Source organism: Dipodomys spectabilis, unplaced genomic scaffold, assembly GCF_019054845.1.
Source record: "Dipodomys spectabilis isolate Male_0828 unplaced genomic scaffold, ASM1905484v1 ptg000137l, whole genome shotgun sequence".
Lineage (NCBI taxonomy): Eukaryota > Metazoa > Chordata > Mammalia > Rodentia > Heteromyidae > Dipodomys > Dipodomys spectabilis.
The window spans coordinates 6,006,005-6,032,595 of record NW_024870814.1 but is presented as its reverse complement, the minus strand read 5'-3'; the positions used below and the strand labels follow the sequence as shown (position 1 = coordinate 6,032,595).

The window sequence follows — 26,591 nt, the reverse complement described above, 5'->3', positions numbered from 1 at the left end:
AATGTACTCATCTGACTTATAAGACTTATGAGACATAATCCCTCCGTGCATCACCTTCACAGTAACAATAAAAAATGAAAAACAAAATAAAGCAAAAAAAAAAAAATTAACACACAAAAAAACCCCCAGGTAGCTGGGTGCTGGTGGCTCACGCCTGTAATCCTAGCTACTCAGGAAGCTGAGATCTGAGGATCGAGGTTCAAAGCCAGGCCGGGCAGGAGAGACTGTGAGACTCCTATCTCCAATAAACCACCAGAAAACCGGAAGTGGCGCTGTAGCTCAAGTGGTAGAGCGCTCGCCTTGAGCTGAAGAGCTGAGGGACAGCGCCCAGGCCCAGAGTTCAAGCCCCATGACCGACCATAAAAAAAAAAAAAAAAAAAAAAACCCAGGTATAAGCCAGGCACCAGTGGCTCATACCTGCAATCCTAGCCAGTCAGGAGGCTGAGAGCTGAGGACTGGGGGTCAGAGCCAGCCTTAACAGGAAAATCCAGGAGATTCTTATCTCCAATTAACCTCCAGAAAACTGGAAGTGGCACTAAGGCTCAAAGTGATAGAGCACTAGCCTTGAGCAAAAGAATTCAGGGACAGCGCCCAGGCCCTGAGTTCAAGCCCCAAGATGGAACAAAAAAGAAAGAAAGAAAGAAATCCGGCCGGGCGCTGGTGGCTCACGCCTATAATCCTAGCTACTCAGGAGGCTGAGATCTGAGGATCGCGGTTCAAAGCCAGCCTGGGCAGGAGAGACCGTGAGACTCCTATCTCCAATAAACCACCAGAAAACCGGAAGTGGCGCTGTAGCTCAAGTGGTAGAGCGCTCGCCTTGAACTGAAGAGCTGAGGGAGAGTACCCAGGCCCAGAGTTCATGCCCCACGACCGACAAAAAAAAAAAAAAAAGAAAGAAAGAAATCCAATACCATTGGTTCTTACTATAGTCATTAGTTTTCCTCTTTTACAGATGAAAAAACATTTTTAGCCCTGAACCAGAAGTCCTTGTACCACTTGGAAACTTAGGCAAGTCAATTAATCTCTGTAATATACCTCCTCCTACTCAGACAGGAGTCTTCTGGTCTTACTGCTGGCCCACTCACTCTTTAACAGACCTCACATTTCCTTGCCTTTGCATTTTACCCTCTACCAGTCTCTAAAATAGATAGGTAACTATCCATTTAGGTAGGGATAATGATCCCTACCCAATTCTTTGTATGAAAGTATAGTTTTTCTGCCAGGCAACAGTGGCTCATGCCTGCAATCCTAATACTTAGGAAGCTGAGATCTGAGGACTGTGGCTTGAAGCCAGCCCAGAAAGGAAGGTCCATGAGACTCTTTATCTCCAATGAACCACACACAAAAAAGTGGAGGTGTGCTCAAGTGGTAGAGTTAGCCTTGAGCAAAGCAGCTCAGAGACAGCTCCCAGGACCTGAGTTCAAGCTCTAGGATCAGCACACTTACAAAAAAGTACAGCATTTCTTCACATCTTCAATTTAGATGGTAACTTTTAGGAAATATCTTCTTGGACAAGCAAGTCATTCCACTTGCTAACACTATGGAACTTAAGTAGTTTTGATTTGAAACACTGTTTTATTTTACATATTTGGGCCTGTCTGTTCCATCCATACTATATACCTCTTCAAAAGGAAAACAGGAAAAAAAATTCTATGTAACTCTCATTATCAATCACAATACTTTATATCTAAGGACTTAAACATTTTGAATAGTCAACAGAGGCCAGTGTTCTCCAAATGGCAGGTCACAACTCCTATGAAGAATGTAAAAATCAACCTAAAAGTTTACAGTTTTTATTTCTTCTTTTTTCCCCCCAAGTCCTGGAACTTGAGGCCCTGGGCGCTACCTGTGGGCTCTTTTTTGCTCAGGGCTAGCACTCTATCACTTGAGCCAACTCCACTTTCCAGCTTTTTCTGTGATTAATTGGAGGTGAGTCTCACAGACTTTTCCTGATGGGCTGGCTTTGAACAGTGATCCTCAGATCTCAGCCTCCTGAGTAGCTAGGATTACAGGCGTGAGCCAACCAGTGCCCAGCCACATAGTACTTTTGTTTGTAATGGAAATAACAGAAAACGGATTGTACCCTCAAATAAAAGTACTATTTTGCAGGGATGTATGACAAAAATGGTAGAATACTTGCCTAGCAAGTGTAAAGCCCCAAGTTCAAACCCCAGTATCACAAAAAAGGTGGGGCAGCTGGCTGCTGGGTGCTGTTAAAATGGGCAAGTTCACGAAACCTGGGAAAGTGGTGCTGGTCCTGGCCAGATGCTAATCTGGATGTAAAGCCATCATCGTGAAGAACACTGATGATAATGGCACCTCAGATCACCCCTACAGTCATGCTTTGGTGGCAGAAATTGATCGCTATCTCCAAAAAGTGACAGCTAACATGGGCAAGAAGCCAAGAGGTGAAAGACCAAGTCCTTTGTGAAGGCTTATAACTGCCATCACCTTATGCCCAAAAGGTACTCTGTGGGTATCCCCTTGAACAAAACTGTGGTCAACAGGATGTCTTCAGAGACCCAGCTCTTAAACACAAGGCCCAACGGGAGGCCAAGGTCAAGTCTGAGGAGACATACAAGACCGGCAAGAACAAGTGGTTCTTCGAGAAGCTTCAGTTTTAGTTTTTGTTTCCATCATTAAAAATAGGGGGGAAGTAGGAGAAGGGGAGAAGTACAACTTTAAATTTCTTGTTTTAAGCCAGACACTGGTGGCTCACACATGTAATCCTAGCTACTCTGGAGGCTGAGGTCGGAGACACTGTTCCAAGCCAACTTGGGCAGGGAAGTCCATTGAAACTCTTATCTTCTCCAATTAATCACCAACAAAGCCAGAAGTAGAGTGGTAGTTCAAATGGTAAAGTATCCTTGAGAGAAAAAAGCTCAGGGACAGAGCCTAGGCCCTAAGTTCAAGCCCCAAGATCAATGCACTCACGTGGGCACATGCACACATGCACACACTCACACCCACACCCTCACTTGTTTTAGTACAGATTTACATGATTATATGACTACTGGCTTATAATGTTATGTCTTACTATATATTCTTTAAAAAAAAATTAAAAGCTGCTAACATAGACAATCTTTCTTTTTTTTGTTGATCATGGGGCCTGAACTCTGGGCCTGGGCGCTGTCCTTCAGCCCTTCAGCTCAAGGCTAGTGGTCTACCACTTGCGGCACAGTGCCACTTCCGACTTTTCTGCTTATGTGGTGCTGAGGAATCAAACCCAGGACTTCATGCATGCAAGGCAAGCACTCTCCAACTGAGCCACCTTCCCAGCCCCAACAATCTACTTCAAATAAAGGAAATTTGCTTTCTGCCAATGCTTCACTCTCCAAGAATAACCAGTTAAGTAGACACATAATACATGGGGGCTGAGACAGATATAACTTAAGAGTGATGAACACAGTAGAAAGTTCAGAGAAAAAAAAAGTATTTCTTAGAGATGTTTGGAAGATAGCACTAGACATTTACTTTCCAGTTTGCCATCTGTTGAGACAAAAAAAAAAAAACCTTTTATTGCCACAAGGCTTGTGATATGTTTCTAAAGCATTCACAATTAAACAATCCTTATTGCAAGAGACAGTCAAGGGTGTGTAGGATATGGTACACTGACTTTCCTCACTCTGTCTACTACAACCACTGTCTTCCAGCCACACATTCTTTTCAGTTTCAAGAACATCCCAAGTTTTAGGACTTTCACACTTCCTGTATCTTTTCTCTTTTAAATATGCTTTTCCTTTAGATTTCCAGTCTCCTTGAGTACCTTTCATTTATAATTATCTTTAAAGTCCCATCCTCAGATAGGCCTTCCCTGATAACTCTATCTAAAGAATTCCCTCTCTATTCCCTTAACCTGCTTTAGGGTTTTCCAAACATTTTTATCACCTCCTACTTCTCTATTACATATTAATCTTTCAAAGTCTACTGCAGGTATCTACACACTTTCTGTAAAGAGCCAGGTGTGTGTATTTGCAGCTTTTTCTCTCACAACTCAGTTCTGCCACTGAAGCACAAAAGTTGTGTTAAACCTTACATAAATGAATAGATATGGCTGTGTTTCAATAAACCTTTCTTTTTGCCTGTCCTGGGGCTTGAACTCAGGGCCTGGACACTGTCCCTCAACTTCTTTTGCTCAAGGCTAGTATTCCACCACTTGGGCTGCGGTGCCACTTCTGGGTTTTTCTGTTTATGTGGTACTGAGGAATCAAACTGAGGGCTTTATGCATGTTAGGCAAGCGCTCTACTACTAAGCCACATTACCAGCCCTAATAAACCTTTATTTATAGAAATAGCAGTTGATTTGTGTGGAACATGAACTATGTAACTTGTGAGCAGGGATGGGAGGGGAAAACTGGAGAAAGTGAAGGAAGGGGTGACGTCCGAAAAAAGAAATGTACTTATGGAGAGTCTGGGAAGGGATGTGAAGAGTAAACAAAGGAGGAGGCTACAATGCTTGATAAGAAATGTATTCATTATCGTGCCCATGTAATTGTAACCCATCTGTACAGTATGTTCACAATAAAAAATTTAAAAAAAATAAAAAGAAATGTACTTATTACCTGACTTAGGAAACAGTACCCCTCTGTATAATAGCTTAATAATAATAAAATTATATTTTAAAAATAGCAATTGTTATAGGAGATGAAAATCAAAACAACTTTAAGATTCCATCTCACCCCAATTAAATTGGCCAACATTAAGAATTTGAACAAAAACAAATGCTAGTGAGGATGTGGGGAAAAAGAAATCCTATTGCACTGCTTGTGGGAATGTAAACTAGTACAACCAGTCTGAAAGGTAGTTTGGAGGTTTCTCAAAAATCTAAACAGAAATTCCCTATGACACAGTCATACCACTCTTGGGCATCTCCACAGCATCACAAGTCACGATATGGTAGACACTTGCATATCCACATTCATTGCTGCACTCCTCACAATAGGTAAGTTATGAAAACAGCCCAGATCCTCTACAATACATGAGTGGATCCAAAAAATTTGATACATATACACAATGGAATTTTACTCATCCATTGCAAAGATTATGTCATTTATAGGGAAATGGATGGACCTAGATCAAATCATGTTAAATGAGGTAAGCCAAGTTCAGAAAGACCAACAGTGCATGTTTTCTTTCATATGTGGAAGCTAGATTTAAAATTTAACTGGACAGGACAACTTATATAGGACTATAAGATTCAGAAGCAGACTAAAGAAGGATATTCTTAGGGGGAGAAACCCAAAGGCATAACTCCTCTGAACATTTCAAGTATTTATAGAAAAGAATTGCGTTGGCATTTGTTTTTACTCTGGGTTTTTTTTTCTTTTTTCTTTTTAGGGTGGGCTATGAGAGTTCAAAAAGGGAGGGAGAATGGGCAAACAATGAAGTCATGGTATTTAGTATACAGTATGTGGAAAACGAACTATGGGACTTGTGAGCAGGGATGGGAGAGAGAAACTGAGGAAAAGCAAAAGAAGGGGTAACATTGTCTAAAAAAGAAATGTACTCATCAGCTAGCTTATGAAACGGTAATTCCTCTTGTAACACCTTAATAATAACAATAAAATTACCTTTAAAAAAATAGCAGTTGTTGGGTGCTGGTGGTTCATATCTATAATCCTAGCTACTCAGGAGGCTGAAGTCAGAGAAACCATGGTTCAAAGCCAACCTGGGCAGTCAAACCTCAGAGACTCTTATCTCCAATTAACCAGCAAAAAGAAAGATATAGAGACATGGCTCAGTGGTTAAGCATCAGCCTTAACCAAGAAAAACTGAGCAAGAACATGAGGCCCTGAATTCAAGCTCCAGTATCAGCACACAATACAATAAAAGTAGTACTTGGCCTATGAACCATAGTTTGCTTCCCCTTCTAAGATAATCTGAGTATCACAGAAATAGGAACTTACTGCTTTGTGGTATTACTTGCTGTTTTGTGGTATCCCTATTACTAGAACAGTGCCTAACTCAAATATGTATTCAATAATTGTGTATAATCAGTGATAGACTGAAATGGAGGAGCTATACTCCTCCTTCCATCTCTTCAAGAGACAGTTCAAAAATGAAGCAGCCAGCAGCAACATTTCTATTTGGTAAATGGTCCCTTGATCATTATGTGTCCATTACCAGCAATTTCATATATAAATGCCTGGGTCCAGGGAAGAGCTTGTTAAAAATAGAGATGGCCAGCCAGATGCCTATGGTTCACCCCTTTAATCCTAGCTACTCAGAAGGTTGAGATCTGAGGATCAAGGTTCAAAGCCAGCCAGGGCAGGAAAGGCCATGAAACTCATCTCCAGTAAACCACCAGAAAACCAGAAGTGGTGCTGTGGCTCAAGTGGTAGAGCAGTAGCCTTGAGGTGAAGAGCTGAGGGACAGTACTCAGGCCCAGAGTTCAAGCCCCATGACCGACCCCCCCCAAAAAAAAATAATAAAAAAAAAAAAAGATTGCCAGGCCCACTTCAGAAATTCTGATTCAATAGATCTAGAGTGAGATCAGAGGACACGCATTTCTAACAAGTTCCTGGTAATGATGAAACTACAGATCTTTTTCCATCTTACTTAAAAGAGTCACTGGATAAGAGCACTCAAATACAGTTCTAGCATTTTTATCTATTGAGGAAAAAAGTAAATTCCTGATGTTTCAGTAATTTGGTTGTACTGGACACACACACACACACACACACACACACACACACACACACACACACACACACACACACACACACACACACACACACACACACACACTTGACTGCTGAAAGTCCAGCACCAGTGGCTCACGCCTGTAATCCTAGCTACTCAGGAGGCTGAGATCTGAGAGTCACAGGTTTAAAGCTAGCCCAGGCTGGAAAGCCCATGAAACTCTTATCTCCAATTAACTACCAAAGAAGCCAGAAGTGGTGATGTGACTCAAGTGGTAGAATATTAGCCTTGAACAAAAAAGTTCAGGGACTGTGCTCAGGCTCTGAGTTCAAGCCCAAGGACAAGTATTAAAATGAAAACAAACAAAAACCCTGCTTAGTGGAACTGCTGCTTCAGTAAAATCAAGGCAAAACATACTAAACCTTTCATTTCTTACAGACTGTCTTCCAAATCTAGTTTTTGTTTGTTTCACAATATTAGGGATGGAATCTAGGGCCTTATATGTGTAGGCAAGTCGCTACTTTGCCACTAGCCCTAGCCTTTGGTTTTTGAAATAGGTTCTCATATGTACCGTAAGTTGGCTGGGAACTATTTATGGTTCCCAGGCTGTCCTTAAAATCAGCCTTAGCCAGGCATCCATGGCTCCTGCCTGTAATACTTGCTACTTGGGAGGCTGAGATCTGTTTGTTTGAAGCCAGCCCAGGCAGAAAAGTCTGAGACTCTTATCTCCAATTAACCACAAAAAGCCAGAAGCGGAGCAATGGCTCAACTGATAGAACACTAGCCTTGAGCACAAAAGCTCAGAGACAGTGCTAAGACCCCAAAGTTCAAGCTCCAGGACTGGCAAAAATAAAAGTTTGCAGATTGAGGGTAGGGATGGGAGGGGAAAACGGGAGAATAGAGGTGACATTGACCAAGAAGCATTGTACTCATAAGCTGACTTATATACAACTACTTAATAATAACAATAAAAATAATGCAACTCAGTAGATACTATGTTGAAAATGAACTATACAACCTATGGGTGGGCGAAGGAGGAAAAAAGAGACAGTGAAGGAAGGAGTAACATTGTCCAAAAAGAAATGTACACATTACCTGACATAAAATAGCAACCCTTCTGTACATCACCTTTATACCAATTTTAAAATATTACCAGAAATAATGAAAAAAAAAAGTTTGTAGAAAATGACCCAGAACAATAAAAGAACATGAAGAGATATAGTATATTTCACCTAGATAGTGTAAAAATTCTGATCCTGGCCTAATATCTGAAGACCGTTTTTCCATGGATAGGGAAAATTAGTTCCACCTTTGTCACCAGTAGCATATCTTGACCTATTAGCCCCACAAACACTGCAGTTTACATTCATTCTTAACTATAATTAATTGTATCAGAATCCTCAAAAGTCAATACTGCTAAGCACAATATATCTGAATATGAGAACTACTTGTTTCCCATCCATCATCTAATCAACCCCAGCTTGTCCTGTGATTTTATTCCTCCTGAAAAGGAACACATCTGTAGCCATTCCTTTATAGAACCTCGCCTGCTTCCCTCCCTTCAGTGTCCTTAACTCCTAATTAATTTAGAATCTTCCCATTATATTGTCAAACTTCCACAACCACAAAAGGCACCAAAGGTAAATAGTGGTAGACCAAGAATAACAGAAGTAGGGTAGGGTCTAGCTGCACCCTAATATGTGTTAACTGTAAACCTATGAGGAATATATTTGAGCATATTTTAACATACAGATGAATATGAGATTTCAGAATGATACTATAGTTTAAGGATAACATTGTAAAGGAAAGAAATAAACTGCTGGGCAGAAGAAATAGAATTGTGAAATGTAAGTGAAAACAAGCAGATGGGTGCTGGTGGCTCATGGCTGCAATCCTTGTTATTCAGAAGCTTGAAATCCAAGGTATAAAGTTCAAAGCCAGCCTGGGCAGAAAAGCCTACAAGATTCATCTTGAATTTACCAAGGGGGGAAAAAGCTGGGCTAGAGGCCTGGTTCAAGTAATAGAGTGCTAACAACAGTGTGGGGGGAGGGAAGAAGCAAGCAAAAGCACAAGGCACTGAGCTCAAGCCCCAGTATCCACACAAAAAGAAAAAAAAAAGTGTAAGAGGAGGGAGTATGTGCAAATATTGCCAAAATAGCAAAATACTTACATGGTTTAACTACCCTGTCATAAAATATAAACTTAAAGGTGTATTTCCAGCACACTGGAAAGTATTTGATTTCCAAATCTGTTTCAAACCTACTGAATATTATTTATCATCCCTAGCACTGGATCAACAACACTGGAAACAACTGTGAGTGGTACTAGAATAGGCAGCCCATAAATAGCCACGAACCAACGGCTGAAATGAATCAGAAAAAAAACTGAAACACTCACTGCAACTGATATGTAAAACCCATGTCCAATTAATTTGAAGCCAGAGGCAGACCAAAACATGCCATTGTCACAGGAGTCAACTCCCTTAAGTAGTTTCTGCTGTATATAGTTTGTTCATCCTCTCCTTCGAGTTTCCAACAATCTCCTCCTTGTTAATCAGCTTACCAGATAAAGGAGAACATTTCCAGTCTCACAGAACGCATTTGTGTGCTTATGCCGGTGTGTGTATGCCAGTCCTAGAGCTTGGAGTCAGGTCCTGGGTGCTGTTCTTGAGAGGTTTTTTTTTTTTTTTTTTTTTTTTTTTGCTCAAGCACTCTACCACTTGAGTCATAGCTAAAAACAAACAACAACAAACAAAAACAAAAAACACAAAACAAAACACCAATTCCAGATTTTTTGGTGGTTAACTGGTGGTAAGAGTCTAATGGACTTTGCCTCCCTGGCTGGCTTTGATCCTTGATCCTCCAATCTCAGCTTCCTGAGTGGCTACGATGACAGGTGTAAGACATGGTGCCTGACCTCATAGTATTTTTACACAATTATTAACATATCTAACAATCACAAATGTTGCAGGGGCTAGATTAAGCTACCATTAAGGCAGGTAATACAGTAAAAAAAGTAAATTTAACATTATTCCTGTTCTTCAGAGAGCTGGTGGGGGAGACTGACAAGTAAGCAATTACAGCTTTAAAATGCCAGGAATGTAAGGAAGAGTTGCCATTGGAGGGATGCTTAACTTTGCCAAGAGGGGCATGAGGACAGTGTTAAAAGAAAAAGAGAAGAAATTCATAGCCAAAATGATTTGTGGTAGAATACACCTGACTGTTCTTTTTGTGTGTGTGTGCCTGTACTGGGGCTCATGCTATCTCTCAGATTGAATATCTCACACAATTTGACAGAAATAATGTGCCCCTCCCCCCAAAAGTCATGTCAAAAGTTTTGTCTGGATCATTACTGCCCCCCACTAGCTGTAGATGACAAAATTGATATCACAGGTTCCCCCACCCATTCTCTAGCAGCAGTGATGGATTTACAGGGATCTATCCATACTTTCTCCCTGAATCGCCTGTGGCCACTGACAAAGTTTGCTGCACTGTATGCTGGAAGGCTGTCACCACAGAAGAGATTAAACTAACTGACCATGTGCATCAATTAATGGAGCCACAACTCTACTCTGCTACAGTTCAGAAAGATAACAATTAGAAACTATTATTATTATTATTTGCCTGTCCCTGACTCAGGGCCTGGGCACTGTCCCTGAGCTTATTCTGCTAAAGGCTAGCACTCTTCCACTGGAGCTACAGAGCCACTTCCAGCTTTTTCTGTTTATGTGGTACTGAGGAATTGAACCCAGGGCTTTATGCATGTTAGTCAAGCACTCTACCACTAAGCCACTTCCCAGCCCTCTCCTAGGGATTTTTAATTGAAGTTACTGACTATGAAATTTGTTTCTGGGCTAGGAATGTGGCTTAGTGGTAGAGTCCTTGCCTGGCATGTATGAAGCCCTGGGTTTGATTCCTCAGTACCACATTAACAGAAAAAATTGGAAGTGGTGCTGTGGCTCAACTGGTAGACTAATATAAGCCTTGAGCAACAGAAGCTCAGGGACAGTGCCTAGACCCTGAGTTCAAACCCTAGGACAGGCAAAATTTAAAAAAAAATCACTAGGAGGAGCTGGGTGTCAGTGACTCATGCCTGGAATCCTTGCTCCTCAGGAGGCTGAGATGTGAGGATTGCAGTTCGAAGCCAGCCCAGGCAGAAAAGTCTCCTTGAGACTCTTTTCTTCAATTAACCTCTCAAACACGGGAGGTGGTGCTGTGGCTCAAGTGGTGGAGCCCTAGACTTGAGCACAAAGAGGTGCAGGGATAATGCCCAGTCCTTGAGTTCAAGTTCTACAACTGACCAAAACAAAACAAAACAAAAACAAAATCACTTAAGAGGGCCTGGCTGGTTGCTGGTGGCTCATGCCTTAATCCCAGCTACTCAGGAGCTACTCACAGTTCAGTCAGCCTGGGCAGGAAAGCCTCTGAGACTTTTAAAGCTGGAAAAGCTCAAGGCCATTGTTCAGGCCCTGAGTTGATGCTCCAGTACCCCTGCCCCCTATCCTCTCCACACATACAACAGGAGAGCCACAGGCCCTGAGCTGATGCCCCCAACACCCCTGGGCATGCACACATATGGAGAGCCACAATGGAGGCAGGAGAAATACTTTAGAAGATACCTAACAAGAGGCTGGGAACGTGGCATAGTGGTAGTGCTTGCCTAGCATGCATGAAACCCTGGGTTTGATTCCCCAGTACCACATAAACAGAAAAAGCCAGAAGTGGTGCTGTGGCTCAAGTGGTAGAGTGCTAACCTTGAACAAAAGCAGCTCAGTGACAGTGCCTAAGCTCTGAGTTCAAGCCTCAGGACTGACCAAAAAAGAAAAAAAAAAAAAAAAAAAGGTACCTAACAAAGCAATTCTTTCTTGTTTTTTACCTACTGGTAAAAAGCTCATTTTGCTTTTACCTTCTGGTACCTCATTCTAAGGTCAATTCACAAAGCAGGAGTGCTGACTTTGTTGGAGAAAGTGTCTTATAGCCATAGGTGGAAAGCAATGAGGGCTTCTCCTGTTCTTCCCTCCAAAGTGCTAGAATATGCCTGCATACTTACTTAGTGTAAGGGCTGACTTTGTTTCTGCTATCTCTAGCTACATGTCATTTCAAGCTTCATAACCACCTTGTCTTTATCTTTCCTCTGCCAACACTCATCAGGCCTCTTGTCCTTACTATCCCAAGAACATCATATCTTTTCTTAAGTTCTCCTAGCTTTCCCATGTAATTTAGGTAATATGTTCCCCTAGGAAACTACCTTATTATCCTAGATCTCCAACATCAATCAGGACGTGGCTAATATATACAAATTACTACAATAATAAAATGTTGTGCTCTACAAGTATACTTTTTAAAGCCTTTTTCCTTTTTTTTTTTTTTTTTGTGGGGGGGAGGTTGATCATGGGCCTGGGCGCTGTCCCTCAGCTCTTCAGCTCAAGGCTAGCATTCTACCACTTGAGCCACAGCGCCAGTTCTGGCTTTTTCTGCTTATGTGGTGCTGAGGAATCGAACCCAGGGCCTCATGCATGCCAGGCAAGCACTCTACTACTGAGCCACCTTCCCAGTCCCTTTTCCCTGAATTTTAATGAGTAACTTCTGAAGCAGGAAAAAAAAAAAATACACCTGTTATTTTATAAGGAAATGGAAAAAAAAAAAAAACCCACCAAAACATGGTCCATAAAGTGCTTGCCTAGCATGCACCAAGCCCTAGGTTTGATTCCTCAATACCACATAAACAGAAAAAGTCAGAAGTGGAACTGTGGCTCAAGTGATACAGTGCTAGCTTTGAGCAAAGGAAAATCAGGGTCAATGCCCAGGGCCTGAGTTCATGCTCCAGGAACTGCCAAAACAAAACAACAAAAGAAACAACGTAATCATTTGTAAATATTTTTTATAAACAATTTTTAAATTTTTATTTTGGTCAGTCGTGGAACTTGAACTCAGGGCCTTGGTGCTATCCCTGAGTTCTTTTCAGTCAAGGCTAGTACTCTACCACTTTGAGCCATCATACCACTTCCAGTTTTCTGGTAGTTAATTGGAAATAGTCTCATGGACTTTCCTGCCCAAGCTGGCTTTGTACCTTGATCCTCATATTTCAGCCTCCTAAGTAGCTAGTATTACAGGCATAAGATACCAGCATTTGGCCAGCATTCTACTTTTATAAAGTATAAGAGAATGTTTCACCTGAATCCATATTCCTCAATAATTATAATGTAATAGTTTTCCAGAACAACTCAATGATACCTTAATTTCCACTAAAAACAGCTTTTAGAGCCTCCAATTAAAAAACCCAAAATCTGGGTAATTGTATAAACTAAGTTATGACTCATAGATTTCTTTGTTTTTTTTGATCCTAATACTGGGGGTTTTAACTCCAGGACTTGTGTTCTAACAAAGGCCTATGTCTTTTCTACTACTACTTCCAGTTCTAGTTTTTACTGGTTAGTTGGAGATAGGAGCCTCAAGTATTTGCCTGCTTTGAACTGTAATTGTCAGATGTCAGTTCCTTGAGCACTTATATATGTAAACCACTAGGGCCCCACATACATTTCTTTTAAAAAGTTATATATACATCATGGAGGGAAAAACTGGGAGAAAGTGAGGGAAGGGATGACTTTGTTTAAAAAGAAATGTACTCATGGGGCTGGGAAGCAGCTCAGTGGTAGAGCGCTTGCCTTGTATGCATGAGGCCCTGGGTTCGATTCCTCAGCACCACATAAGCAAAAAGAAAAAAGCCGGAAGTGGCACTGTGGCTGAAGTGGTAGAGCGCGTCTTGAGCTAAAGAGCTGAGGGACAGCGCCCAGGCCCAGAGTTCAGGCCCCACAACCGGACCCCCCCCCCAAAAAAAAGAAATGTACTCATTACTTGACTTACATAACTGTAACCCCTCTGTATATTACCTTTATAATAACAAAATATAAATTAAGGGCTAGGAATGTGGCTTAGCAGTAGAGTGCTTGCCTATGCCTAGGGAGCATGAAGTTCTGAGTTCAATTCCTCAGTACCACATAAATAGAAAAAGCCAGAAGTGATGCTGTGGCTCAAGTGGCTAGCACCTTGAGCAAAAGTATCTCAGGGACAGTGCCCAGGTCCTGAGTTCAAGCCCGGGGACTGGAAAAAAATAAATGAATAAAAGTTATAAGCCAAATATGAAAGAATTTGATCAAAGGTTTTGAAATAAGCTGAGTGCTGGTGGTGGCTCATACCTGTAATCTATTTAAGAGGTTAAGATCTAAGGCTCATGGTTTGAAGACAGCCTGAGCAAGAAAGTCTATAAGACTCTTATCTGGGGGCCGGGAAGGTGGCTCGGTGGTAGAGCACTTGCCTTGCATGCTCGAGGCCCTGGGTTCGATTCCTCAGCACCACATAAGCAAAAAGAAAAAAAGCCGAAAGTGCTGCTGTGGCTCAAGTGGTAGAGTGCTAGCCTTGAGCTGAAGAGCTGAGGGACAGTGCCCAGGCCCAGAGTTCAGGGCCCACGACCGGACCCCCCCCCAAAAAAAAGACTCTTATCTGAACTAAACTACCAAAAAAGCCAGGACTGAAGCTTTGGCTCAAGTGGTAGAATGCTAGTCTTGAGTAAAAGCAGCTCAGGATAGCACCCAGGCCTGGAGTACAAGTCCCAGGAATAGCACCAAAAAAAAAAAAAAAAAAAAAAAGGAAAAAGAAAAGAAAGAAAGGAAGGAAGGAAAGGAAGAAAGGTAGGTGGTTAGTTATAAAATAGCTGGGTGCTGGTGTCTCACACCTGTAATCCTAGCTACTCATAAGGCTGAGATCTGAAGATACAGTTCAGAGCCAGTCTGGACAGCAAAGTCCAATTAAAACTGTAAGCAGAACTATGGTTCAATCAGGAATAGAACCTAGGCCCTGAATTCAAGTCACATGACCCATTAAGAAAAAGTTCTGAAATAAGTTTCTACTATGAAAGGGTTTACTGTATTGCTTGGCAAAAAAGTGAAAGTATCTATCCAGCTAATGAGAGAAAAGCATAAGGCTTGAGGTTCAAGTCTCAGTACTGGCATTAAAAAAAAAAAAAAAAGTTTACTATCTTTAAACAAAATTGGTGCTAAAACATCTTAAAATATTAAGATTTAAAAAAAGGAAACTCCTCCCAATGAAATTTCTATGTTAAAATAAGAAAGTTATATATTATTACATTTTGAACGCAATGTGCCAAAATATGGGCAAACACACTTCAGATAGAACTTTATATGAAATCACAGACACTAGAAATTAAAATATGATATATTTCCCCATAAAATTATATTCTTATCTGTCATTTACTGGAAGCATAGTAAACGTAAATCATGACCTTTTTTTTAAACGAGACAATCCACATAGCACCAGTAACAATGGAGATATAGGTCCAAGTTGCTGGTAAATCATGATTTATTGAAACTAAAAGTCTTCAGAATATTATATTCTTTTAATGAGTTGTACGAAGGCAAAAAGACCACATAAAAAATCACCAGCGTAACTATGTTCATTGCAGCACTATAAACCACAGCCAAGGTATATAATCAGCTGAGAATGGAATCAATGACAAATGGATCAAGAAAATGTGGTTATGTTGCTCATCCAACAGAATGATACTGCATCATTTGCAAAGAAATCGAAGAACCTGGACAAAATTATATTAAAAATAAAGTCAGGCCTAAAGAGACAAAAGTTACATGTTTTCTCTTATGTGGAAGCTAGGATTAGTTTATAAATATATAAGTAAACTGTACATAAATGTACTAACTGAAATACGGAGCCTCAGGGAGATCTCAAATGGGTTAATTCCTTAAAAAGTCTAAGTCAAAGGTCCACAAAATAAACATCAGGAAACTGGTACTTCAAAGGGGTAGGATGGGGTGGAAACGTGGGAGGGTGGGGGGAAGAAGAAATGAAGAGAAGGAGAGAACAAAGTAAAAACAAATCATCAATGAAGTCAGGCGCAGATGGTTCATGCTTATTATAATCCTAGCTACCCAGAGACTGAGATCTGAGGATTATGATTCAAAGCCAGCCCTGGTAGGAAAGTCCATGAGAATTTACTCCAATTAAGCACCAAAAGTTCTGAAAGTGGAGCTGTGGCTCAACGGGTAGAGTGCTAGCCTTGAGGAAGAAAAGAAAAAAAGCTCAGGGATAGCACCCAGGATCTGAGTTCAAGCCCCAGAAGCAGCACCAAAATAATTCAATGCATATCCTAAAAAACTAAGAAAAATAAGGGAAAGGGTGAGTTGGGAGGGTTGGGTAAGAATGTTGAAAGTGGTATCTTTGATTAAGACGCATTGTATTCATAAACTGCTCTGTTGAAGGGCAACTCTTTTGTATAACTAAAGAAAATAAAAATATTAATTTTAAGAATCACGCAATTACCAGGTCTGGCTTTGAGAGCAAAATTATTACAACCTACTCTGAGATTGTCCCATGTGTTTTCAATGGATTTTTTTAAAGAGAAAAATGTAACCTAAGAGTAGCATAACTTTCAGAAAGTTAGGACTGCACTCTATCATGTGTATGTGTGTATACATATATTCAAAAGCACTAGTTACACGAGATACAATTGTATTATATATATATATAGTGTGTGTGTGTGTGTGTGAGAGAGAGAGAGATAAAGAGAGAGAGAGAGAGAGACAAAGAGAGAGAGACAGAGACAGAGGGACAGGGACAGGGACAGACAAGACAGAGAATGCTAGGGATTGAACTCAGAGCATGAATCTAGTACTTAGGAGGGTGAGATTTGATGATTGTGATTTGAAGTCAGCCCAGGCAGTAAAGTCCCTGAGACTTTTTCTAAGTACCAAAAAGCCAGTAGTGGAGCAAGTAGTTGAGCAAAAAAGCTCAGGGAAGCCAGGCAATGGTGGCTTGCTCCTGTAATCCTAGCTACTCAGGAGGCTGATATCTGAGGTTCACACTTCAAATCCAGCCCAGGCAGGAAAGTCCATGACCCTTATCTCCAATTAACCACCAAAAAAGTCTAAAGTAGAACTGTGCCTTGAGCACAAAAGCTCAGGGACAGTGTCCAAGCCCTGAGTTCAAGCCCCCCAAAATAAAATAAAGTAAAATAAATAAATCTAGAGTAGCATAGAAAGCTATTAGAGTATTATATAAAGTATCAGAGAGGCAAGATGTGGTGGATTAAGCCTGTAATCACAGATACTCCAGAGACAAAAATCAGAAGATCATAGTTTATTTAAGATCAGCCTGAACAAAAGTTAGCAGGACTGCAATGTTTGTTTGTTTGTTTTTTATTTTTGGTGCTGGTGCTTGAACTCAATGTGTTTCACTCAAAGTGTGTACTCTATTTGAGCCACACTTCTACTTTCAAAGGTCAGTGCTCTGTCACTTGAACCACACCTCCACTGTGACTTTCTGTTGGTTAACTGGAGATAAAAGTCTCTCAGGCAGAACTGTGATCCTTAAATATCAGATAACTATTTTTGACAGGCTTGAGCCACCAGCAAACTCATGTGAGACTATAAACCGTGTGTGTGTGTGTGTGTGTGTGTGTGTGTGTGTGTGTGTGTGTGTGTGTGTGTGTGTGTGTGTGTGTGTGTGTGTGTGTGTGTGTGTGTGTGTGTGTCTGTACACTAGGGCTTAAACTCAAGATTTGGGTGCTGTCTCTTAGCTTTTTCACTCAAGGCTAGCCCCACCACTAGAGCCATAACTCCACTTCCAGCTTTTTGGGGGTATTGGAGGTAATTGTCTTGTGGATTTTCCTGGATTGGCTTTAAATTGTGATCCTTAGTTCTCAAGTCTCTTGAGTAGCTAAGGATTACAGGAATAAGCCATGGATACCCCACTTACAATCTTAATAAAAAAGATCATATAGTGGCACACGACACCCTTGTAATCTAAGCTATGAAAGAGACATAAGTAGGCTGGGAAGTTGGCTCAGTGGTAGAATGTTTGCTTCGCATGCATGAGGCCCTGGATTCAATTCCTCAGTACCACATAAGCAGAAAAAAGCCAGAAGTGGCTCTGTGGCTCAAGTGGTAGAGCACTTGCCTTGAGCTGAAGAGCCGAGGGACAGCACTCAAGCCCAGAGTTCAGCCCCCAAGACCAACAAAAAAAAAAAAAAGAAAAGAAAGAGACATAAGTAGGAGAATTATGGTTCTGTGCAAGCAGAGGGCCTAAGGTCATTTCTTAAACACAAAAAAGTCAGGTGAGGTATCATGTGTAAGAAGCTTCTTCAGAGGCTGGGACTGTGGCTTAGTGGTAGAGTGCTTGCCTGGCATGCATGAAGCCCTGGGTTTGATTCCTTAGTACCACATAAAGAGAAAAAGCCAGAAGCTCAGGGATAGTGCTCAGGCCCTGAGTTCAAGCCCCAGGACAGGCAAAAAAAGGAGGGGGGGGGGAAGGGAGGTAGAGGAAAGAAAGAGAAAGAGTGGGAAAGAGGAGGAAAAGGAACAGTAGCAGTGCAGTAGTAGAAGCAAGAAGAGGAGCAGCAGCAACAGCATCTTTAGAGACAGAGACAGGAGGATTGCTTGAGTCCAAGCATTAGCTTTGAGGGTATCCCAGCAACATAGCTAGACTCTTTCAAAAACATAGATTCAGCCAGATGCTAGTGGCTCATGCTCATAGTCCTAGCTACTCAGGAGGCTGAGATCTAAGATCTGAGGATCATGGTTAGAAGTCACCCTGATCAGGAAAATCCATGAGACTTTCATCTCCAATACACCACCAAAAAAGCCAGAAGTAGAGATGTAGCTCAAAGTGGTAGAGTGCTAGCCTTGAGCTCAAAAACAGTGCCCAGGCCCTGAGTTCAAGCCCCAGGACTGGCAAAAACAAACACATACACACAACCAACATGTTTAAAGTATTAAGTATGTTTACTCAGAGTTTGAAATAACATTATTCAGTGCTTATTAGATAAGTTATGAATATTCTTACTTGATTTGGGGCCTAGTTGATTAATTGGAGTAAAAACATATTTGACTTTAAATTGTTGGATTTTTTTTTTTTTAAACCAAGAAATGTGTGAAATAATGGATTAGACACAACCTAAGTCTGGTGGGGAAGAAACATTTATAGATTGTTTCTGTAGTATGAGGAATAAACCAGTTGATCACAATTATGAACTTTTATCTAACGTGTGTGTGTGTGTGTGTGTGTGTGTGTGTGTGTGTGTGTGTGTGTGTGTGTGTGTGTGTGTGTGTGTGTGTGTGTGTGTGTGTGTGTGTGTGTGAACCCAGGCTCTTTGCTAAGCATGCATTCACTCTACATTCCTAGCTAGAGGAGATTTTTTGGTGTCAGTCCTGGGGCTTGAACTCGGGGCCTGGGCACTGTCTCTGAACTTTTATGCTCGACTAGTTAGTTCTCCACCACTACAGCCATTGCTCCATGTCCAGTCCAGTTTTTTGGTGGTTAATTGGAGATAGAGACTCATGGATTTCCTCATGGCTTTGAATCATGATCCTCAGATCTCAACCTTTTGAGTAGCTAGGATTACAGGCATGAGCCACTGGTGTCCAGCTCTGAGTTTTGTTTTTTAAATACACAAACTAGAAAAATTATTATTTTGCCTATAACACAGAATTAGATAACATGATATATAGAACATAAAGTGACCATAAGTGTTATAATATGACAAGAACCTTATCAGATGAATTTAAGAGAAGCCTTAGAATTCTGGAACACTTCTGGAAAAGTCATAATGAGCAGAGTTGGTCAATACAGAGACTCTTTCTCATTATCTGTAGGAATGGCTGAATAGCTAGCAGAGAGACCCTTTCAGAACTGCAGTTCCAGTTCCTTCAACTCTCTAAAGGTCTCTTAAGTCAGGCACTGGTGGCTCCTGCTTGTAATTCTAGCACAGGAGACAGGCTCTGAGGACTTTGGTTCAAAGTTAGCCCAGGCAATAAAGTCTATGAGGTGCTTATCTCCAATAAACTATCCAAAAAGCCAGAAGTAGAGCTGTGGTTCAAGTAGTAAAGCGCTAAATTTGAACAAAAGAAGCTCAGGGACAGCATCCAGGCCCCGAGTTTGAACCCCAAGACTGATACAAAAAAATAAAATAAAGGTGGGCGTCGATGGCTCACGCCTATAATCCTGAGCTACTGAGGAGGCTGAGATCTAAGGATCACAGTTCAAAGCAAGCCGGGGCAGAGAAGGGGCAGAGAAGTCCGTGAGACTCTTATCTCCGATTAACCACTAGAAAATCGGAAGTGGTGCTGTGGCTCAAGCCGTAGAGTGGTCACCTTAAGTTGAAGAGCACAGGGGTAGCGCCCAAGCCCAGAGTTCAAGCCCTACGACCAACCCAATAAATAAATAAATAAATAAAATAAAGTCTACTCTAGGACATAGTAGGTAAACCAGCTCATGAACCAAATTTGGCCACTGTTAGTTTTTGTGCTGCCTATTAGCTAAGAATGGCTTTTATATTTTTAAATGGTGGTGGTGTTTCAAATGAAGAGTCATATTTCATGACACATAAAAATTACATAAAATTCAAATGTCAGTGTCCATAAATAAGGTCAGTGTCCATAAATTGGAACATATCCATGCTCATTGGATTACATGTTGTCTATAGCTGTTTTCAAAAGGACAACTGCAGAGCTTACCAATCTTATAGCTCTCCAAGCCTACACTGTTTACTACCTGGCCCTTCACAGAGAAAAGAATGCTGACCCTGGTCTAGGGCATTTCTCTCTGCTCCTGGTTTTATCTCTTTTCACAGAGGCAGTCAGTTCACTGCTTCATCAGTTGAGCCTCTAAGCTTCACAGGAATCCATCTTGGGGCTGTGTGGTCCAAAGTTACATAATTAATACAGTCATATAATATAGTACAACTCATTAGAGTGTGCAGAAAGACAAAGTAACAAGTTACTTGGGTACAGAAACCCATCAGAAACAAGGCAGCACAGTTCTGGCCTGGCCTTTTACTAGACTATTATATCCAGTTCTAGGTCACACAACTGAGAAGAAAAGTAGTAACTACAAATTGGAAGTAGACAGATGATTAAAAGAGCTCAAAAATCAGCCAGGTACCAGTGGCTTATTCCTGTAACCTTAGGACAGGAGGCTGAGAGCTAAGGATAGTGGTTCAAAGCTAGCCTGGGCAGAAAAGTGTGAGATTACCTCCAACCACTAAAAAGCAAGAAGTGGAACTATGGCTCAAATGGTAGAGTACCAGTCCTGAGCAAAAGTGTTCAGAGACAATGCCCAGGCCCTGAGTTCAGGCCCCATGTCTGCCATACATACACACAAATATGTGCATGTGTGCAGATATGCACACTAAAAACAAAGAACTTTGGGCTGGGAAGGTGCCTCCGTGGTAAAATGCTTGCCTTGCACACATGAGGCCCTGAGTTCCATTCCTCAGCAACACATAAGCAGAAAAAGCTGGAAGTGGCGCCATGGCTCAAGTGGTAGAGCGCTAATCTTGAGCTGAGGAGCTCAGGGACAGCGCCCAGGCCCAGAGTTCAGGCCTCACAACTAACTAAAAAAAAAAAAAAAAAAGAAAGAAACAACCCCCCCCCCCCCCCCCCCCGAAGAACTAAAAAATCATACCACTAAAGAAATGCTAAGAGGCCTGCATATGAAGCATGAAGCCCTGAACACCAATCTAAGCAGCACTACAAACACATCACAAAAAAAAAAAAAGGTGAAGATTAGTTGAAGAGAAAGGAAGTGCATTTGCAGATAGGTAAGATTCCTACTGATGAAAATAACAGCAGTCTGAATTAATATTTTACAAGACACATACATCTCATGAATTAAATGTGATTCACGAGACTGCTATTCCTGCTTTAGGCCTTAACCAGACCCTTAAAAGGGTCTGGTCAAGCATTGTACTGTTGTAAGTCTTCAAAGGGATATAGGTCTCCTTTTCAGAAACATCCAGCATTAATAAGTTACCAGGAAAGGTGTCCATTAGTGTGTCTCAGTTCAGTTAATAGTCAAGTGATAGTAACTGAAAGTTTTATAAAAATACACCTTCCCACAGGGGCAAATAGGTAAGGATGGACTTCAGTTACGTGTATATTAGACTAAGAATATTCCCAACTATGATATTTTAATTATTCCACTGAGTTTATATATAAAGGAACTTCCTTCCCAGGCCACTCACAGTTCAATTAGAATACTCAGTCTGGAATTATCAGGATGCTTCCTTATGGCAAAAAAAGCATGTGTCTCCCAACACCTTACTCCCAAGGCTACTCTGCAATTTTAACTCTCCCAGTTCCTACCATTAAGGAAGCCTGCAGCCAGTGCTCACTCTCATTGTGTCTTGAAAGTGATCGATGTACACAGCAGTACAAATCTAAGATAAACTTTAATATCCCCAAGTTAAATTTCGTTTTTTTTTTCTTTTTAGTCAGAGACTGAACTCGAACTCAGTATCTGACTCACTCATTGGCTGGCACTCTTATCAACTAAGTCACGCCTCCAAAGCCCCCCGGTGAAATTTGATGTAACTTCAATCACAACTTTTAAAAATTACATAAATGGGGATACGTCTCCATTAAGCAGATAAAGTGAGAATATAGGGCACAGTTTCCAAATATTTCTGTTCTTTTCAATGAGATCAAACTAAGTAACCTACTATTTCAAAATGTCCCATTCTTGGAACAGTAAGCACTCCATAAATGCTCCCTGAAGAAAACAGTCTTATTACCTACTAGTTTCGTTAACTTCTAAAACACAGAATACTTGAACACACACAAAAGGCTCTTGGAGTCAATCCCCACCCCCCAACCCCCCACCCCCGTTTGCAATCAGTAATGCAAATTCTGAAAGTTTGCTCTACATAAAACGTTGATAAATCTGAGGTTTTTTTTCAGCCTTGAAATCCTAAGACCTGTATTTCCTTAAGAACGCCCTTCCCACAATGTGAATCTCACATTAATCCTACTAAACTCACTCCACTCCCAGTTTACCTATAGAGGATGTTAAAATCTAAAGTACACAATACTTCCAAGTCACTTCTAATATCTAGCAATAACCTGACCAGCACAAACTTTTTTCTCAAGTCTGTCAATACTTATTTTAAAAACCTATAGTAGGGAAACAAAGAAAGTACAGCCCTCCTCCCCCTTTCCTAAACCATATGGTAGTAAAATTGAAGTTCGCTATTTATTTAGGTGTTTAATTTTACCTGTTCAAAGCCAATCTATCCATCGGCCCGTACCATTTGTGTCTTTGTGCCCTGGGACTGGAGTTATCGGCTTATTTGCAACTGTACCCCAAGCGTGTTTTCAAATCATACAACCGAGTCCAAAGACACCCTTCCCCCGACCATTAACAGGATTTCACCACGGCCATCTACCTAAACCTGGTTTTGGGGGGTGCAGCGCACGCGGGTGACGGCCCCGGGACGGCTGGGAGCAGGTCCCGCTCCGACGAGGTGACCGAGCAGGGAGTTTGCTCGCCGCGACCGGCCCCGATCCACCCCGGGAACTTGGTTACCCGAGCCCAGGGACGCGCTGAGGCCTAGCCGCGAGGCCGGGCGGGCTCGAGTCTGTGAGGAGTTCCGTGCCCGGTCACAGAACCTTCCCGCCCGCCCCGCGGTCGCCTGCAGGCGGGGACACTCGCCGTCGTCTCCCGGCGACCGGACGCGCCCGCCGGGTCCCGGGCCGCCTCCCTTATCCTCCGGCCGCCTCCCTCGACCCGGCTCTGCGATCGCACCGGGCCCTTCCGGGGCGGCAGGAGCTAGGCCGCGCTGAGGCCCGCGGCCCCTAGCTAGCCGGCCGGGCCTCGGCGTCCGGTATCAGTCCCGAGGGCCCGGCTCCCGCCGGTAACGGGCCCCGTCGCCTCCCCTCCCCCCTCTCCCGCCCCATGACAGTGCAAACCCTCCGGCCGGGGCGACCGCCCCGCCTCCGGCACCAGGCCCAGCTCTGGGCCGCGGCCGCAACCGTGGCGGCAGCCGCACCGCGACCGCCCGCCCTCGCTCGCTTGCTCGCCTCCGGGCCCGGCGCCTCGGGCCCGGCTCGGGCTCTGCCGAAGTCTCCGCCGCTCCCCGGCCGCCCTCCGCGGGGCCCGGGCGGGGTAGGCCGAGGCCCGGGCGGTGGGGGTGGGGGCGGAGGCTCCTCTCACCTTCATGTCGGGACATCCTAGTTCAGACGGTGGCGGCGCGGCCCCTCCCGGGCTCCGGCTGCAGTGTCCCCCGCGGGGTCCCAGAGCTACCCGCGGCGGCCGGCCGACTCCCACTCGACTCCCGGGCTCGGCCGCGGGGGCGGGGTGGGCAGGGGAGCGCTCCCGCGGCGGCGGCGGCGGTGGCGGCGGCGGCGGGGAGGCGGCGCGGGGCGGGAATGGGGCCGGGCCTGGCCGGGGCTGAGCTCCTCCAGGAGGCGGGTCCGTCGCCGCGGCTCCGCCGGCGCCCGCCGTGACTCGGTCACTCTCGGGCCCGCCGGCTCCCGGCAGCGGCGCCGCGCTCCGCAAATCCCGCTCCTCCCCTCCCCCGGCCCGCCCCCCGCCCCTCTCCCCCGGCTCCCGGCCGCCGCCTCCTCCTCTTCCTCCTCCTCCACCTCCTTCCGCCCGCACGCCGGCCCCGCCTCTCGCTGCCCGCGCCGGGCCCAGCCGCCCGGAGGCCCCGCGGCCCGCGGGCGCGGCGGAGGCGGCACGGCACGGCGCGGCACGGAGGCTCGGGGCGCGGCGGCTCGGGGCGCGGTGTGGTTCGCGCTCGCTGGTAGGCCGCGGTCAGGCCTCGGGACCCAGCCTCGGCGGGCCGCCGCCACGCCGCGTGTGGGCAGGAAGAGGAAATGCCGCGCGGCCGGCTTGGAGGTGTCGCCCCGTCCCGCCCCGGCTGACCGCGGGCGGCGAGGCTGCGATGCGGAGGGCCCGGTTTCCCGGAGGCCACATGGCTGCCGGGCCGGCGCGGGCCTCCTGAGGACCGGGGTTGGTGTTTGTTTCCAAGGCCGCCGCCGCCGCCCAGAAGGGAAAGTTAGCCGACCTCCGGTGTTGGCCGAGTGACTCGCGGCCCAGAGGGCAGGGGAGGCCGCGGCCTCCTCGGGAGCCCTGTCGGTTGAGTCCGGCCCGAGCTCGCCCGGGCGTGCAGTAGGACCCGCGCAAGCCGAGCTCAGCCGCGGCGGCCCGCCGGCGGGACGCTGTCCCGGGGGCGCAGGGGACTGGCTTAGCTTCCTGCGGGTCTGCTTCTTGTCGGCTGTGAGGTGTATTGGACTCGTCCCCACCTCCCTGCTTCCCCCTCGTCCACTTTGTTTTCAGGCTTCTTCTCGGCCCGGACTCGTCTCCCCCTCGCCACGTGTCGCCGGCTGCGTGGCGTTCGGGGAGCGCAGGTCGCTCCTCGGCCGGGGGATTCTGGTTCAGGTGTCTCCTATAACCCTTAGAGAAGTTACTGAACTCTGCCGAGCCTCCCTTCGGCTTGGTGTATTTTGTTTTCCTTTTGGGTGTGTGTGTGTGTGTGTGATTATTTTGTCATTTATACGCTTGAAATTCTGCCATTTTTCTTAAGGAAGGCAGGACCCCGTTCCCGAGCGAAGTCTGCTAAAACCAGGTTATAAGGCACTGCTTGCTTTGAGGTTGGTTTTCTTTTTTTGGGGGGGGGTCCGGTCGTGGGGCCTGAACTCTGGGCCTGGGCGCTGTCCCTCAGCTCTTCAGCTCAAGGCTAGCGCTCTACCACTTGAGCCACAGCACCACTTCCGGCTTTTTTCTTTTTGCTTACGTGGTGCTGAGGAATCGAACCCAGGGCCTTGAGCATGCAAGTCAAGCGCTCTACCACTGAGCCACCTTCCCAGCCCTGAGGTTGGTTTTCTGTGTCGGTTTTTTTTTTTTTTTTTTTGAGACAGGGTCTCATGTAGTCAGGTGACCCAGTCTTCCTGACTCAACCTCCCCCAGGTGTTGGGATTGGGATTATTGGTGAGGGCCTCTAACCACACCCTTCCCCATTTTGCTGGCGGTTTGATTTAGGTCAGATTACTTAACCTCTCTGTGCCTTAACTCTTCCCCCCTCCCCCTCATTTAAAAACGGGCTTAGTATAAGACTGAAGGTACGTATTGCTCATGTGGTGTAGGGGTAGGATCGTAGCCTTGAGCAAAAAAGCTGTGGGACAGTGGTGGTTATTTCCTGAGTTCAAGGTCCAGGGCCCACACCAAGAAAAAAAAAAGGGAGGGGGGAATAGACTTTTGGTTATTTCTGTCTACCCACAGACTATTTGGTGATACGCTATAGAGTTTAAATGAGGATGTTGTCACTAGAAATATTTACATTTTATATATGTAGATTTTAAACAAAACCTTGGTGCCAGTCCTAGGTCTTGAACTCAGGGCCTAAGCACTATCCTTGAGCTTTTTTTCCCCTCCCCCCCCATCCTGGGGCTTGAACTCAGGATATGGGTACTGTCTCTGAGCCTCTCTGTGCTCAAGGCTAGCACTTTACCACTGAGCCACAGTGCCACTTCAGGCTTTTTCTGTTTAGGTGTTACTGAGGAATGGAACCTAGGGTTTCATGCATACTAGGCAAGCACTCTACCCCTAAGCCACATACCCAGCCTTCCTTGAGCTTTTTTGCACAAGGCTAGCAGTCTACTACTTGTGCGATATCATCATTTCCAGCTTTTTGGTAGTTAATTGGAAATAAGATCTCACAAGCTTTCCTGCCTGGGCTGGCTTCCAAGCACAATCCTCAGATCTCAGCCACTTGGGTAGTTAGGATTAGTAAGCCACTAATGACAAATGTATTCTTGTGATACTGTTTCTATTACTGGACAAGTTTGTTAAGCCTTGAAGATCTCTACACCTGAAAAGAATACAAGTTACTTTAAAAAGCAAGAGCTTGCAGGTTGCTGGTGTTTCATGCCTGTAATCCTAGCTTCTCAGGAGGCTGAGATCTAAGCTCAGGCAAGAAAATCTGTGAGGCTTTCTCCACTAAAAGTGGAACTGGCTCAAGTGGTAGAGCACTAATCTTGAAAAAGAAGCCTAGGGAGAGCATCTAGGCCGGGTTCAAGCCCTAGGACCGGCACATATACACACAAAAAGCAAGTGCTTGAGCTGGGAATGTGGCTTAGTGGTAGA

General features: G+C 44.2%; 1 protein-coding gene and 1 pseudogene across 1 annotated transcript in view; one reads left to right on the top strand and one right to left on the bottom strand.

Moving 5' to 3' along the window:
* The window catches only part of Kcmf1 (potassium channel modulatory factor 1), a 91,385-nt gene extending 67,557 nt beyond the window's left edge, over positions 1–23,828 (bottom strand). The window contains exon 1 of the mRNA XM_042690451.1: positions 23,658–23,828. Coding sequence (XP_042546385.1) covers positions 23,658–23,673 — 16 coding nt within the window. The 5' untranslated portion in view covers positions 23,674–23,828. The remainder of the gene's footprint in view (positions 1–23,657) is intronic.
* LOC122116874 lies at positions 2,073–2,624 on the top strand (annotated as a pseudogene).
* Positions 23,829–26,591: the final 2,763 nt, after the last annotated feature.